Genomic DNA, 17669 nt, shown 5'->3' on the forward strand with positions numbered 1-17669 from the left:
GTTTCTGCGCAGTAAAGCAGCTTTTTGCGCTCAAACTGCAGATGTGTGCACACTGCCAAGACACGTTGTGCGCAGAAACTCCTCAGTTGCAGCGCTGCAAAAAAAACACCTTGACAAAAGTCATAAGGCTATTTGCACAGAGACTCCAGCGCTCTATTGCCAGAGTAGACACTCGATTGCTTTCTGCGCTGTAATTGGCCTCTGGAGCTTTCCCATAATGCCTCAAGTGACCGCTCTGCTCATTGTTTTGAACTCTGCTGCCCTGGAGACATGCGCCCCTCCCGTTTCAAAGCACTGTTTCTGACAGCCCTTGCGTGCGGTGCTGATCTGCTCCTGGACACAAAGCAAACCATTAATGTAGAATGCTCGTGCTGTTGAACATAGAGGCAGGTGTCTCTCTCTCTCACACACACACACACACACAGAGAGAGAGAGAGAGAGAGAGAGAGAGATTGCTGTGCAGATAGCCCAGGGAGGGGGGCGGGGAGGGCTGATGTCGTCACCCTGCCTAAGGACTGGCAGGGTACAGATTATTTCTACTAAAGCAAGAACAGACTTTATATAAACCTGCATTGTCCAGGAGAGGGGTGAGGCAAATCTAGGAGTGGAAGTGTGTTTTGGTCACTCTGCAGTATAACTCAGACTGATAAGAGCCAAGGTGTAGCTGGCTGGTTGCAGCACACCCAGATGTAGCTGCTGGAGATTGTTTGGGAGAAATCCAGGCTGGAGGCTACAGCAGTAAAGGATTATAAAGGGCATCCCAGGTCAGAAGGCAGGGGTGACACAGCTACTCACTAGTCTAGGTTGTACCATGGTATGTCACACCTTTCCTCTCCCACTCTTGCGACGTGCTAAACTGCTTCCTGCTTCCATCTCATCTAGCCTTACCTCCTCTTTGCCCCGTTTCTTCTCCATCCTCCCTGTGCTGTCCCCCTACGACTCCTCCGCCTCCTCCTCTCCTCTCTGACTGCTGCTGTCACTGCTTCTAGCGACAAACAGCAAGCTGAAGAAAACATTGAAAAAGGCCAATTCAACATATTAACACCATGTGGCTTATTTCAGGGGCACCGGCAACGAGCCTCCTGTGATGGCAAGGAGCTTACAAGCCGAGCAGACAAAATGCAGAGGGATGAAAGGTGGGTGAGGGAGCAATGGAAAGTGATGGGACTGAGCAAGGGTCTTGTTGGTTTCGGGAAGGAGTTCTGTTGGTTGGGTTTCGGTACTGGGAGGTGCGGGGCACTGTAATTTTCATAAATGCCCCACTGATGGGAGGCTGGGGTTTAAAGGTTTTGTGGAGATGAGGTGGAAGCGGTCGCCTAGAGAGTTGCTGGCGTGGGCAGCTGCATGGGAGATTTCAGCTCTGATTGCAGATGTCATTTTGGAAGGAAAAGGCAACTAAAACCCCAACGATTGAGGCAGAAATGTGGTTGAAATCTTGCCAGCACCCACATGACCCTTCGGCAGTTGCAGGCCTTTGTGCACACCATGCCATGAGCCTCTGTTTGGATGGTGAGCCGGAAGATGGCAGAGTTTCTGGGAATCATTACAACTTGGAGTGTCAAAATGGAGGAGGGATAGCAAAATGGTGTACAGTGGATTCAAATGAAACCCAAAGGATCACAGGATTTTGGTTGTGCCCAGGTCCAGTCTGATCTGGACCTTTCCTCACACAGGGACTTTGCCTCACCCCACCCCACTCCACCTCTTCCCCCAAGCCCGCAACCCCGTCCCACCTCTTCCTGCCCTCACCCCTGAGAATGCCTGGCCCTCGGTCCTCCTCCCTCCCCCCCCCCAGCACCTCCTGCATGCCGTGGAACAGCTGATCGCGGCGGGACAGGAGGCGCTGAGAGGAGTTGATCGGCGGGGCCACCGGTGGGAAGGAGGCGCTGTGGGGTGGGGGAGGCTAGCTGCTGGTGCGTGCTGAGCACCCACCATTTTTTCCCATGGGTGCTCCAGCCCTGGAGCCCCTAGAGAGTCGGCGCCTATGGCTGGCGGGGCTCGGGCTGTAGGGCTGTCTCATTGCAGTGTAGATGTCTGGACTCCAGCTAAAGCCTGAGCTCTGGGACTCTCCCCCTGCACAGGGTCCTAAACCCCGGGCTCTAGCCCAAGCCCAGATGTCCACATAGCAACGAAACAGCCCTGCAGCCTGTGTCCCCTGAGCCTAAGTCGGCTGGCACGGGTGAGCCACAGGTGTCTAGTTGCTGTGTAGACAGACCCAAAGTGATTTAGGCACCTAAAAAAGCAGATAGGTGCCTAAGTCCAACATTTAGGTGCCACTGATATCCTCTAAACCCCTGTTCAGCTATCACCTAATCCTGTAGGCACCTACATCCAGCCAGTAAAGTCCCCCATGCACTTACATTTCCACTGGTGAGCATGTGGAAAACTACCCGAGATTGGCAGGTTCTACACAGGCCAAACAGCATGCCACAGGTAGAAATTGCACCGCTCTGATGTGCACTGCCACATCACGTGGCCAAGCCCTGAGTCCTGATGCCACTGAACTGCTCAGTGCCCTTATTCATGGCAAAGCCCGGGCAGGATTCAGAACCTAGGCATTCTCCTGCCTATCTCGCCTGCAGGGCCTGCTCCGATCAGCGTGCTCTGAATACACAGGACAGTTGCCGATGCGCAGGTCAGGAATTTGGGGGGCAGGCTGGGTATGGGTCTCATTCAATAGCCAGTGGCCAGGGCACTCACCTGGGAGGTGGGAAAACTAGATTCAAGTCCCTGCTCCAATGAATAGTTATTTATGCAAAGTGGAACTGCTCCAACAGGCGAGATTGAGAGAGCCCAGCCCGGAATACCCAGCACTCTGGTGTTTGAGTGCTCCCTTAGAACTGGGGAGAGCTGGGTTCAGGGTTCAAGTCCTTGCTCCAAATTAGGCAAAATAGGGCTTTGTACCCAGGTCTTCCATCTCCCAGATGAATCCCTGAACCACTAGGCCAGGGGTGGCCAACCTGTGGCTCCAGAGCCGCATGCGGCTCTTCGGAAATTAATATGTGACTCCTTGTATAGGCACCAACTCAGGGGCTGGAGCTACAGGTGCCAACTTTCCAATGTGGCAGGGGGTGCTCACTGCTCAACCCCTGGCTTTGCCACAGGCCTTGCCCCTACTTCACCCCTTCCCCCAAGGCCCCCACTCCTTCCTGACCCCTTCCCTCAGCCTGCCATGCCCTCACTCCTCCCCCTTCCCCCAGAGCCTCCTGCATGCCGCAGGAAGCATGGGGAAGGAGCGGGAGGTGCTGATCAGCAGGGCTGCTGGCAGGTCGGGGGGAGCTGCTGGGGAGCTGCTGATGTATTACTGTGGCTCTTTGGCAATGTACATAGATAAATTCTGGCTCCTTCTCAGGCGCAGGTTGGCCACCCCTGCACTAGGCTCCTGGCTCTGGCCTGCCGTAGCCTGACTCCAGGAGAGGGTTCCTGGCTGTGAATTCCAAGCAGAGGGAGGTGCCTCCCTTCAGTCCAGATGTAGGCACCCAGCTACCTCTGAGGGGCAGAGCTTAGGCTGCTCCTCCTTCCTCTGCACTTCACTCCTGGATAATTTCCCCCTCCCCCCGCACATACTCCGCTTGCCAGCTTCTGTGAATCCCATTCCTAGTGACTGACTCCCCAGGCACTGTATGGGGACCTGGGGGCCTCACTCGAGGCTATGAATTCCACTGGGCAGCAGGGATCGCGCCCTGGAGCCCCACTTTCCATTGGTCCCTGCTGCTTTAGAGTGTAGCCAATGAAAGCTGCTGAGATGCCACGCCCTGTTTCCCAGGTAATCTCTGATTTTAGGAGCAATCGTCTGTGCTGAAATTAACAACAGAAATAGAGACACCAGGAGAAAGGCCCATTCTCTGGCTGCCTTTTCCTTCCTTCCTCACTCACAGGCCAATTAGCATTGCAATAACCAGCTCCCACTCACCGTGGCTGTTGTGAAATGAGGGCTGTCAGCTCTGTTTTGGGTCACAGGCATACATGCAAAGGAAACCTCCTGGGCTGAGTGGAAGAAACGTTTCATTGCCTCTTCGCTTAGGGTGGAGATGAGGGATGCTGCAATGGCAGCCTCGTGCAACCAACTCCATCGGTGTTCTGGGGCTCAAGCACCCATGGAAAAAAAATAGGGTGTGCTCAGCACCCACCAGCCACACTGGTTCCAGCCCCAGGGCTGGCAGCCAATCAGCTGTTCGGGGGGCAGAGAGGAGAGAGCGGCGGGTGGGCAGGGGGGTGCCTCGGGGGAGGAGCAGGTTTGAGAAGAGGTGGAGCACTCACCGGGAAAAATGCAAGTCAGGGCCTGTGACCCCTTCCCTCGCTGCACTGCCAAGATCCGTCTGCACACGGAATTAGGACTGCAACGGGATAAAGTCTTGCAGGTTGTGCCAATACAACCATGGTCATGTCCTTCGTTTGGCACATCCTGTTGGTGGCGGGTGCCTATCAGGCACCTTCAGCGCTTTGTTTAATGATCTGTCCACAGGGTGTAGAACAAATCCCATGTCAAGTGGCTTTCAGGCAGTCAAAGAAACAGCAGCAACTCTGATCCTGCCTGAAGCACCCAACTAGAGACTAGTGTAAGCTGCAAAGTGGCCATAGGGCACACTGGGTAACGTGATTCGTATGGCTGATAGATCGCACCATTAAACGGGGTCCTCATGAGCTGAAAAGCAGGTGTTTGCAATGAGGATTCTGAGTTCACCTTTTAGTCCAGTCAAATTGCAGGGCAGTTTTCAAACACAGCGGGAGGGATATGATGTCCAGATCCCGCATAAAGATGCTGATACTATCAGTGGCATTTACACGCCCATTGGAACACCCCAGGGTGGGATCCGGGCTGCCGTGTCAGCTCCAAGTCATGTGGGGTTAGTTCATTACTTGGGAACGTGTCTGAACGAGCCCTTGGTGCTCAGCTGGGACTGCCTGGCCGTCTGCGGAAGTCCAGTGGCTGGTGCTGCTTTGGAATTCCCTAGTGGAACTGGTACAAGTGTGCGACACAGTGTGAACACTGGATGCAGCAGGGAGTTTTGACACTATCACATAAAAATAGGGGAAGCCAGTGTTCAAACACGGGCTGCTGCATTATATACCTAAATGGGTGGTGTCTGCACCCCTAGGACCCTGCATCACACAGGCACATAAGCAAATAAAGTCACAATGAAATGCATTGACCTTCCTCCCATTCATAGTCATGTACCATTCATAGCTGTTACTTCAGTGATTCCTGAATGAACATAAGGTTATTTTCTACTGGATCTAGGGCCCAATGCTGCAATCTTCCACTAGCAGGATGAGCCTGTCTGTTAGAATTTGGATAGTGAGCAACTCTCAAACCAAATCAAATGAACTCAGACTTATTTGCGCTTCTGAGATAGCAGAGAAGCCACACAGGAGATGCCACTGTTTCTTGGGGAGTTAGTTCAAGTTTTAAAACCCACTGAGGAAGGGAGTATGTTTACTGGTTAGAGCAGAGGGCTTGTATCTAGGACTCACTTGAGTTCTATTTCTGACTGTCATTGACATGCAGGTGACCTGGGGCAAATCACATCACCTCTCCGTGACTCAATGTCCCTATCTGTAAAATAGGGAGAATTATACCTATCCTACAGAAGAGTGTAGGACAGCATAACTAGATTGATCATTTGTAACGATGTAGTTTGAAGAGTGCTTTGAGATCCTTGGATGAAATGTGCTGCAGAAAAGCAAAGAAAATGAAAGTAAAGCTAAACTACAGTGAAATAACCAGCTTTACACAAGACATCAAAACCTGAGTGGTTCAGACTGAGGGGCTGGTATCCTTCCGTGACTCCAACTTGTGCTTACTCAGTTCCTGTGCTTGGGGCAGAGATGGAGTTAAGGTGGGTGGGTTAAGGTGGCTTCAAACCACTTTTGTGCTGCCCATATCCTGGGGCCATGCTCAGCCTTTGATATAAGTTAGAACAGCCTAAAGGCTGCTCTAATATATAGTCTATTTTCCATGGTCCTCTAGGAGTGGGGAATAAATGCAGGGCAGCACAAACCAATTATACCCCCTCCCTAACCCTGCTCACTGCCTCCCACTTCCCACCTCCAATACCCATTCTGTGTGAGCGGTGGGGAGCAGGGCTGACACAGAGAGGCCTTTTTCTTAGGGAACTGTTTCTGACCTCTGTAAGGCCCCTGTACACTGCTCCGATCAAGTTGGAGCATTGCATGCTGGGACCTGCAGTTTGCATAGGCCACACCTCCCAAATAAAGATGTGGGCAGCTACCTCAGGTGCTACAGAACTCTGTGCATTGCAGTTCGGCTGTCTCAGTCATGACGTGACTCAGGATTTTGTTCTAACAAAGACTGTTGAGTCCAGCAGTGAAATCAGTCCCAGGGAAAATCCCCTTCTTTGGTTTCTGGCTGCAAAGGCTGCAGCAGTCACTGTGCTGAGTCAGGGAGGAAAAGGCGATGGCACAGGTGGGGATCAGGCACTGATGCTAATCAAGCCTTTCATGTGCAGTGTTTCCCCTTTGTCTTGATTTGATCAGAGAGGATTCCCCAAGGAGGCCCTGGGAAGGGGAAGCATAGGAGAGTTTTAGGAAGAGGCTTTACAATGACGCTACAGGTCAGTGCAGAAACAGCTATATCTGAGATGTGCGGCTATTTGAGAGCGACATGTAGACAGACACGGATATCTGGGAGTGTCTCTTTCTTGGCAGACCAGTAATGCTCTGCACTAGATTCAGGTTCCCGTCCCAAGCCCCAGCTCATGCTCCTCAAATGACAGCAGCCAGGGTCACTGTGGACATGCCAACAGGGTGGGGACATTTTGTTCCTCATCACCGGCCAGTTCAGAATATCTTTCTGCATCCCACGGGCCGGGGCCTCATGGAAAGCTCCCTCCTCTGGGGAAGGACTTGAAGAAAGGGGAAATTATACTCTGAAGCACTGAAGAGACCAGTGGAGAGGGGAGAAGGGGGAAATACCAAATATATTTACCTACCCTTTTATATGTCCCCATGATCCATTGCTGCTGTAAAGGACCATGCATCCCAGTAAGGGGTTAAGGGCTGTTTACATGAGAAAGTTATACTGAAATAACATGAACTGGCCTTTAAACTGATAGTGTTAAACCAAAGGCTGTATGCGCACTTTTATTTTGGTGTAAGAATGGCTTATATTGGTTTAATTAAACTTGTTCCAAATCAACTTAAGCTAAATAGTATCCCATCCTACAGCAAAATGGGTAGTTTGTGGGGAAAAAATTCGGTCTGAACATGTAGTTTGTCAAAATCAAAACATTTTGCAAGAACATGTCAAATTTCACTGAAATTTTCAAAGAGAACAATTTTGACTTTCTTGTTTTGTTTCAGTGATGTCAACCATGTCATTCTGATAAAGTAAAAATGGTTTGTTTCAGCGTTTATTACAGTAAAACATTTGTTTTAATATTACATTTCATACCCCACATAATCTATTAGATGTAATGTTTCAGTATAACATAAAAGTCTAAATTCAATGTTCTGACATTACTGAAACAAAACACTTCAGTGATACCAAATGGAAATGTTTTGATTTTTTTTCATTCCATGGGAAATTTCAATATTTTGGCTTTTTGTTCCAATTTGGAATTATATTTTTTAAATTTCAGAATTTCCCATGGAATGGAAATTCCGCCTTCTGACAAGCTCGAGAAATAAGCATGTCTCCTCAGCCTTTTGCACAGCTTTAACTATATTGGTTTAAATTCTCAACTCACACTATAGCAATGCAACTTTCTTGTGTAGTTAAGATCCTGTCATGTGAGTCATGCTTCTGAAGTGAAGGGTACGCTCATCCCTGCTGTTAGCCAAGTCATATCTCAGCTTCCAGCTGTTGTATCTCTGACACAGGCAGTTTAAATTCCCCTTTAGTGCTCAGACACCAAGCGATTACATGAGTCATAGTTACAAATAAAGTTACAGGGAATCTCAGCAAATCTTCCAATGACCTTGGGCTAGGTCAGGGGTGGGCAAACTTTTTGGCCCGAGGGCCACATCGGGGTTGCAGAACTATATGGAGGGCCCCCTATAGGGGGTGGGGTCCCTGGGGTGTAGTTAGGGGCCTCCCGGGATCCCCTGCCCCTAACTGCTCCACGGGACCCCACCCCCTATCCAACCCCCCCTTCTCCCTGTGCCCTGACTGCCCCAACCCCTATCCACAACCCCACCCCCTGACAGGCCCCCCGGGACTCCCATGCCTATCCAACCGCCCCCTGCTCCCTGTCCCGACTGCCCCCCCCCCCAGAACCCCTGTCCCCTGACTCCCCCAACCCCTATCCACACCCCCACTCCCTAACAGGCCCCACGCCTATCCAGCCCCCCCCTGTTCCCCATTCCCTGACCGCCCCCCCACCAGAACCTCAGCCCCATCCAACCACTCCCTGTCCCCTGACTGCCCCCCGGGACTCCCCGCCCCCTTACCATGCCAGAGCCAGCACGCCGCCCCGCTGCCCAGCAGGAGCAGCGTGCCAGAGCGCTGTCAGCACAGCGACTGAGGCTGAGGGGCCGGGCAGGACAGTCCCACGGGCCGGATGTGGCCCACAGGCTGGGCTAGGTAGTGGGTTCATTGTCATTTCAGGTTCTGAAACAAATACTTCTCGTTGCTCTAGTCACAGCCTGCCAGGTTCAGCTGGATCATGGAGTATCAAGGCCTTGGGCCCTCAGCAGAACCAGCCTTAGCGTTTTGAGAGGCGGGCCTGAAAAATTGTGTTGTTTACCATCCTGCACCTCCACCAGTCAAAACTGATTCCTGGCCACCTTGATCACATTGCTCTGCACAGGCCTGGTGTCAAGGTTCTGGGCCTGGTCACCCCACATTTAGCTGACTCCATTTACATATGAACTGTGTGTGTGAATATTTCACTCCCCACACCAGCCTCCTGCTGCAGAAATAGGGCCCAGCTGCTTGTTCCTTTCAGTCTTAGTGACTGGTCTACATTGCTTTGTGTCAATGACACGCTGAAGGATCTTCACAAGGGGAAGAGCTACAAACTTATGTAAGCAGAGTCTGAATGAGCTCTCCCCTGACATCTAGTGGTGAGCTGTGGAAAAGAACTTCAGGAGCTGCTCTCGTTTGCATGGACACACCCACCCTGCCTAGGTGCTCAGCGTGATGGGATTGCTTGCCCAAATGATCACTTGTGGCTGGTGTTGGATCCCCAGTCTCCTTGTTATTGGGGCTAGCCTCCCCGGCCGGGAGCTTAGGGGCCAGGCAGGACAGTCCCACGGGCCGGATGTGGCCCGCAGGCCGTAGTTTGCCCACCTCTGGGCTAGGAAGTGGGTTCATTGTCATATCAGGTTCTGAAACAAATACTTCTCGTTGCTCTAGGTTGTTATCCTTGTTGTGTGAACCGAGGGCAGCAGAACTGTACCTGGCATATCCGGATGGAGAGACTCACCCTCAACTTAATGGCCGTCGCTAGGCAGGGGACATGGATTCCAAAGCCCAATGCATTGAGAGGGGGTTGGGATAGTTGTACTTGGTAGAGTGGGCCCTGTTTAAGGGTCTTAAAAACCATCTGACCCTTTCTCTTTCCACAGTAAAATAAAAGAGCTAATTTAGGCTCAGTTGAGAGTCTTGTTACATGCTGCAGAGCTGAAATCAGTGATACCTAGGTCTAAGTATTAGATCTACTTTGGGACAGTGTCTCTATTGCAAGTCTCCAAGGTGCTACAGGACCCTCTGTTGCTTTTTACAGATTCAGACTAACACGGCTACCCCTCTGATCTATTGCAAGAAACTGCCTAGTGTGCACCAGCAGTGAAGCTCCCCCACTAACAATCACTGAGAGGTGTGTTAAGTGGGGGGGACCCTGACAACATCTTGGCCAGGTGGGCAGCTGGTGGAGAGGCACGGCCAGCAGGGTGGTTGGTGGAGAGGGCCAGAGCAAAGTCCCACAGAGATGCATGGCAATTGGCCGTTGGGGCAACGAGTGAGTGCCCGAGCAGCAGAGCATGTAAGGTGCCTCCTTACCCCCTGTTCCACCCAGGGTGGAAGGTGAACTCTGCGGATGAACCTCTGAACTCTGGGGCTGCACTGGCCAAGGACAGCAACTGTGAGGGGGGTGCAGAAAAAAGACGGGCAAGTTAAAGGAACTTTTGGGTTGCTGGACTTAAGAACTTGAGGTGAAAAGGACACTGCCCAACTTACTTGGGGGTGGGTCTTTTGCTCATGGTTTATGTTTATGAACCCTAGTTGCGGTGTTTTCCCAAATTAATGCTGAGTTACTTCCCTCCTTTTATTAAAAGTTTTTGCTACACTCAGACTCTGTGCTTGTAAGAGGGGAAGTATTGCCCCTTAGAGGTGCCCAGGGGGTGGTGTGTCATTGTCCCAGGTCACTGGGTGGGAGCTCGAGTCGGTTTTGTGTTGTATTGTTGAAAAGGAACCCCTAGATCAGGCCTGCACAACATGCGGCCTGGGGGCTGCATGTGGCTCGCGTGGGCTCACTGTGCGGCCCGCTGGGGGTGAGTAGATGGGCTCATTGTGTGGCCTGCGGGGGGGTGAGTAGGCAAGCGGCAGGCGAGCGGGCGGGCAGTGGCGGGGAATGAGTAGGCGAGCTGGGTGGGTGGAGGGCTGAGGAGGCGAGTGGGCGGGCAGTGGCGGGGGGGCAGGTGAACCGGCGAGCCGGAGGGGTGGGGCACCGAGGAGGCAAGCGAGCAGGCAGTGGCGGGGGGTGAGTAGGCGAGCTGGGTGAGGGGGACTGAGGAGGCGAGTGGTGAGTCGGTGGCTGACCTGTTCTACTGATCTGGTCTGGCTCCCATCCCCTCTCCCAAGGCTGGCACCAGCAAAACAAGCAGGTGCTTGGGGCGGCACATTTCTAGGGGCGGCATTCTGGCGCCAGCCATCATAGGTGCCGACTCCGGGGCATGGGGAAAAAGTGCCCTCGCCACCCCAGCTCGCCTCTGCTCTGCCTCCGCCTGCTCCCCTGAGCTCGCTGCCGCTTCTTCGCTTCTCCCCCTTCCTTCCCAGGCTTGCCACGTGTGAAACCGCTATTTCGCGCAGCAAGGCTGGGAGGGAGGAGAAGCCGAGCGGTGGGCGCTCGGGGGAGGCGGTGGTGGTGGAGCGGAGGTGAGCTGGAGCGGGGAGCGGTTCCTCTACCCCCCCATTACTTCCTGCGCCCCCCCCCCCACCCTAGCTCACCTCTGCTCTGCCTGCTCCCCTCAATGCGCCGCTGCTCCGCTTCTCCCTCCTCCCTCGCCTGAGAGGGAGGGGGGAGAAGCAGAGCGGCGGCACACATGGGGGAGCAGGCAGAGCGGAGGTGAGCTAGGGCGGGAGGTCACAGGGGGCCCGCAGGAAGCAATGGGGGGGGGGAGAAATGCGGCAAGCCGGGGTAGGAGGCGGTGCTGGGGATTTGGGGAAGGGAAGGAGTTGGGGTGGGGCCGGGGGCAGAAGGGCATGAAAAAGAAAGGGGAGGCAGCCAAAACATTTTTTGCTTGGGGCGGCGAAAATCCTAGAGCCGGCCCTGTCCTCTCCAAGGGTTGCAGCTGTCTAGAGGTGCCTGCCTTCCTCATTCACACCTCATTCATTCACAGGGCAATTGATTACAAAGTGGGGGGAAGATCTTATTCTACTTCTAGCAAAAAGACATTTTTCTTTTACCTTAATTATACTACCTTAGGGGCCTGCTATAACATATTACCGAGGTTCAATACTGCTGTTTCGGTGGGGCGGCGCTGAGGAAGGAGGGTTTGTTTCCGCGGGGCAGGTGGCGCGCCGGGCGGGGGGGTTGTGTTTCAGGGGGGCTGGGTGGTGCTGGGGGGGGGGGCGTTGGCGATGCTCGGGGGGTTTCGGCCCTCAGCTGTTTTCTTTGGAGTAATATGGCCCTTGCTGCTTTACGAGTTGTGCAGGCCTGCCCTAGATACTGAACCTAGCCCCTGTTGCTGCTGGCTCCATCTGGCAGAAGGGTTACACTTAAAAACGAAAGATGAAACTCCCTTTTACCTTCCTTGCTCCTGCAAATCAAGGGGAACCAACGAATGGCTCTAGCCACCAATACTGTGATGTATGAGTTGTGGCAGAAACAAAAGCACCCAAAACACAAAACATCTAGTCTCATGGGGATTCTAGAGTTTGTGTCCGGAAGCCAAAATTCACCCCTAAGTTGCCAATTTGGATGGCCTATGGTGGATGCACTCCCTCAATCAAAGGGCTGATATGACCTCAGCCTTCTCCTCTGGCTGCTTTCCCCCAACTCACCACCATCACCTCACCAGGGATGTGGTGTTTTCTCCACCAGTTGACGTCTTTAAAGCAAGATTGGGTTTCTCTTTCTAAAAGATGTGCTCTACCTCAACCTGAAGTGGTGGCCTTGATGCCTGGATTACTAGGTAAAATTCTACAGCCTGTGTCAGGCAGGACTAGCTTACCATAATGGCCTCTTCTGGCTTAAATCTATGAAAACCTCAGTCACATGTGGATTGAGCTCCAGAGAACTTGCTTTCACTCCTGCTCCAGTCTGCACCAGGCACTGGCTATGGCACTGAACCAATCACACGAGACACAGGTGGGAGAATTTTTCAGTGACATTTTTCACCAACTCCGCTGGGTGTTTTTCACAATGCAGGAATCTTGTTAATTTTGACAAAATGGCTGATTTTGTAACAAAACCTGTTCAAATGGGATTGCTCACAAGTGATGAATGTCGAGCCAGATTCGCTCCCAGACAGGCTCCTTTTCAAGTGGGGAAAAATCCCCTGAGCTGTGATTCATTCTGCATGTCCCTGGGGATGCTTTTCACTCTAATGGCTGATGCACCACCCAGGGGCCAGAAGAACTCACAGGAAAATCCAAAGGAGGAGACAGGAAGCTGGCAGCCTACTCACATGTATCTCAGCTCTGATTCTCTTCTCACCAGGACCTCTCTGATCCTCTCGATTTTAAAGAGCTCCCCTTCTATGTCACCCACGGTTGTAGTCGAATCAGCCATGGAAACAATTTCTTCTGCAAATGAAACATGAAATGAATTGAGTTAGAAAGCAGGAGACAAGAAATAAAAGTGACTTGTTGATCTAGGGGGTTGATTCTTGCTTTGGATGCACAAGGGTTTCTTGTTCAAATCCCAGAAAAGCCCTTGCAAAGACACGGAGAAAGTTAAGGGGCCACTTGATCACAGTCTGTAAGTACCTGCATGGGGAAGAAATATTTGAAAATGGGCTCTTCAATCTAGCAGACAAAGGTAAAATCAGATCCAGTGGCTGGAAGTTGAAGCAAGACAAATTCTAACAGGAAATGAGGTGCATTTTTTTTACAGTGAGGGTAATTAACCTTTGGAACAACAACGTACTGAGGGTCGTGGTAGAGTCTCCATCACTGACAAGTTTTAAATCCAGATTGGCTGTGTTGCTAAAAGATCTGCTCTAGTTCAAACAGGAATTAATTCGGGGAAGTTCTCTGGCCTGTGCTACACAGGAGGTCAGACTAGATGATCACAATGGTCCCTTCTGGCTGTATCTATGAAAACAACTCAAGGAGAGACTGGGTCAGACGCTGATCCCAGGACACCCAAGTACAGGCTCGATCCTGCAAAGTGCAGCGTACTCTTGCCCAAGCCAGCAAAGCACATGTACGCACATGCTGACTTCAAGCTCATTGGGCCTGATTCTCAATGATGCTACGGCCCCTTTGCAATGTTCTGTGATGTCAATAGCATATATTGCCATGGGAAGCCCCCTTTACCCTGGCAGAGTGTTGCAAAGGAGACCAACCCTGGCTTCGCACCAGTTTTTAAATGGCGAAGTGACATTCAGTCAACTTGACCCCAGTGCAGTGGAAGGCACACAGGTAAACAGCCCAGCCAGTCCTGGCCTCATGCAAAGCAGTGTGGGATAGCAGTTGGAGGATTGCCAAGCGAGCATGAACAAGCAGTGTGTGCAAACAAACATGAGTCTGCACTAACTCAGCACACAACAAATTTTCTACACTTTTAAAGTGGACTAAAGAAGGCGTATCAGCTGGCCAGTTACTGCACAATAAACCCCCTGTGTAGACAAGCCCTTAGTGTAACTGAGAATCCGGCCCATTGCTTTCAGTGGAGCTCTTTATGGCTTCAGGTTCATTGCTGGATTGGAGCAAGAGAGTTCTGAAGCTTGCAAGCCAGAGTCCTAAATCTAGTGCTACTTCAGTGATGCCACTCTAGATCGTGATCAGCTTCAGGATCAACGTACCCATGGAAAGCTGCTGGGCGGCTGGATTTCTCCTTTATTTCTATTTCCTGGACTTTGCCTGATGTTCCCCTCATTGGAACGGTTCTGCTCAGCACCCGCATTACCATCAAGGCTGGCTCAGGTAGCTATTCTCTCCTCCTAACTAGCATGCAATATGCATGAAGGGCCCACTGCGACAGAACGCTTCTGAAGCAGGCAAGCCAGAGAGGCCGAGCATTAAGTAAGCTCTGTCATTTCCCCTTCTTTCATTAGATTCGCTAATTATTCTTTCAAAGCCAATGAGTCACCAGACTTTACTCTGACGATAAATCCTAGAAACATCAGAGACCTCATCCTCCATAAAGCAGCAAGAGAATAAATGAGATAAAAACTGCTGGAGGGGGAAAATGAATCTGCATCTCTGAGTCTTCTGATAATTCAAAGGTGCTTGTGTTTTGCCTGCTGGAGATAAGGCAGGCGCATAGACCATGTTTTTTGCCATGAAACATGGTAAGAGCAGGGACACACCCCGCCTTCAGTTATCTGCTTAGATCACTGTTAGGGCATGAGGAGCGTTTGAGCAGCTGTATACGCAACAGAAAGTTTAGAGAGGGACAACATGAAGAGTTACTTACTGTTCCAAGGACTAAACCTACAAGTCAAGGTGAAAAACATCTGCACATTGCAAGACCCTCCCTCCAGTTTAAAGGTCTACATCAGTTGTGCATTGTTTGTTATGTACATGTCGTTAATCAAGTTCTATTCAACATGCTGTTTTTACATGGGAACATAGGGACTGCCAGATTGGATCACACCCACAGACCAGTGAATCCAGTGACTGACAGTGGCCAGCACCAGATGCCTAAGTGATGGGCCCAGCCCAAGATCCTAGCTCCAACCTCTCCCCACACCCCCAAACTCCTTCCTTCTGGACTTTGCTAGGTCTGAACTCCACATCTTGGGCCCATCTTTAGTGGCAAGTGGTCTCCTAATGCCAGGGTAGGGATGTGGTGAAGAGTCACCACAGGTTTCACTGTTGCAGCATTGCTCAGCTCCAGAGCGCAGCTCAGAGCCCTGGCTGGGTCTCCTCATTCCCGGCTGTCAAGCGCCTTGTGACCCCTCTAAGAAAACCAAAAACCCTTTCCCTCTATTTGTCTCCAAAGTGCTCAGCCCCCGAGTGGAGACCTGAAAGGCTTTTACCTGCCAGGATCTGAGCCAGAATCAGTTGGTGCCATTGCTAACCCTCAGCCCCCAGTGCAGGGTGCTGCTGCCTTCCTCACAGAGAGGACTCTGCACTGATTAAACTTTCCCCCACCCCACTGCCGTTTTGTGCTCTGGCTGGAGAGGGGCCTGGGCCTGCCAATAGGGATGCTTACATAACCCAGCCTCCCACTGTGTTCCTCCAATCTCGCCTCCTAACAGCGCCCCGCCGAGGGTGCAGCTAGCTGGAATCTGCCATTCCAGGACAGGAGGGCCATCGGGGGTGCCTGGTGGAGACTCCCTCCCAGCCATCTTGCAGGCCCAGACCTCAACTGTTGGACAATTTATATTCTGCATGAATCAAAATCTCTGTCCCTCCCTGGGGACTCCGCTGAACAGGGGATGCAGAAACGGTCTGGCTATGGGCGGACACCACAGCTGTATGAAGTACTCCTGGGGGAATTCTGCACCACTGCGCAAATGCAGAATACATGTCCCCTGCAGAATTTTTTTTCTCTGCAGAAAATACATTCTGCCAGAGAGGTGCTGCAGTTACGCCTTTTTCCCACTAGAGGATTCTGTGGTGCCAGAACAGAGGGAAGCCACTCCTGGGTGGGAGCAGCAAGCTGCAGATAGGGAGGAGGAGAGGCTATGTACCCCACAGCATCCTGTCCATGGGGCAAGTGAGGAGGCACGGGATATGGGGGGGACGGACAGCGTGGGGCACACAGGGCTTCTGGAGGGCACACAGACTGTGGTTCAGAAGAGTTAGTGGGGGGGACAGACTGGATCAGGGGCTGAATGGGAGTGGGGGTGCAGGGACATATGGGGAAAGGGGATGACGGTGGCTGAGTGGGTGTGCAGGGCCTCTTGGAAACAGGGGCAGATGTGCCTGACTGAATGGGAGAGGCTAGAGGGTCAGCCAGTGTCCGAATGGGGGAGGCTCCCCAACTCCCTAACAATCCCTCCTCCTCTCAAAAAACAAACAAACAAAAACCTGTTCCATACTTCTCCCATCAACACCCAACAACCCTCCAGGTTCACTCCTAGCCTGCTTCCCAGCAATTACTTCCCTCTCCCTCAGCTCCTCTGTTACCCCTGACTTCCCCAGTTCTTTGCACTGCTTCTGTATTGCAGTTTAAATGAATTATTACTCAAAGTTCTGTATTAATTCCTAGTAAGGAATCTATTAATCAAAAACATTTTCTGAATCTTTTTTGGGGGGGGGTCTGTCTTGTTACAAACAGACTTGCTGACAGGTATTTTGAAACAAATTACCAAAATAATTGAAGCTGGCTTGATTATATTGTGTTATTTTGACAAATAAACTGTGCAGAATTTTAAAATATTGTGCACAGAATTTTTAATTTTTTGGTGCAGAATTCCCCCAGGAGTAACGAAGAAAGCTGGAGCGGATCCGCCCTAGCAACATTCCTGCAGAACAGGTTAGTAACTTTCATTATCTGACATTTATCAACTAAATCCTCGTGCTGTGCATGAGATCGCAGCCAGGGGGTCCATTAAACCTGGCTTGCACTCTCTCCCCATCTGTTTATTTTGCTGCAAAGTGGCAAAAAAACAACCAACCATCCCACCAGAGCCAACCCCCTTTGATGAAGTTTTGATTCACTGTGTTCAAGAACCATAATTCAGGAACCAGTATCTTGGCAGTGCACAGTGCACAAGATAAAATATATCAAGGGTTCAGACAGGGTCAGAACAGCAAAGCTACAGTGTATTGCAGTGTCTTGGCTTTGTAAGTGAGAATGAGTGATGATGCCCTCTGGTGCTTGAGGCAGACAGACTAAAGCACCTGTTTCTACAGCCAGCTAAAGGAGTGCTGGCATGGGAAAGGCTTGATTTGTCAGAGCTTCAGGACAACGGTTCTAGTGTCATATCCCCATGTATGTAAGCTCTATGGTGATAAGTCTGTTGCCTGCAACACTGGGTATATAGACACTGCAATGAAAGACCTGTGGTTGGCCTAGGTCAGCTGATTAGGGCTTGGGCTACAGGGCTAAAAGTAGCAGTGTAGATGTTGAAGTCCAGGCTCTGAGACCCTGTGAAGGGGGGTGGTCTCAGAGCCCAAACATTGACACTGCAATTTTTAGCTGGAGTCAGCTGAGCTGGGCTCTGAGACTTAGTGCTGTGGGGTTTTATTGCAGTGCAGCTAGACCCACTGAGATCAGCCAGTCCCCTGGTTCTTCAAAGTTTTCTCACAGCCCTAATATATCAGCAGCCTCATTATAATTCACCTTCATTATCAGAAAATCTAAATGAGACTGGTGAGTGGCTAGGAAACAGCTGTCTCCTCCTGGGACAAAAGGGCACCAACA

The 17669-nt window shown here is 51.4% G+C and overlaps 1 protein-coding gene across 6 annotated transcripts in view; it reads right to left on the reverse strand.

The window, feature by feature from the left end:
- LOC117887331 (bMERB domain-containing protein 1-like) overlaps positions 1–17669 on the reverse strand; it is an 82657-nt gene that overhangs the window by 29576 nt on the left and 35412 nt on the right. For all 6 annotated transcript variants that reach the window (XR_004648163.1, XM_034789837.1, XM_034789836.1 and 3 more), the window contains exon 2: positions 12814–12931. Coding sequence is in view for 5 of the 6 variants with exons in the window: in XM_034789837.1 (XP_034645728.1) it covers positions 12814–12931 (118 nt within the window). In the remaining variant the exon portion in view is untranslated. The remainder of the gene's footprint in view (positions 1–12813; positions 12932–17669) is intronic.

The sequence above is a fragment of the Trachemys scripta genome, chromosome 14, assembly GCF_013100865.1.
Source record: "Trachemys scripta elegans isolate TJP31775 chromosome 14, CAS_Tse_1.0, whole genome shotgun sequence".
Lineage (NCBI taxonomy): Eukaryota > Metazoa > Chordata > Testudines > Emydidae > Trachemys > Trachemys scripta.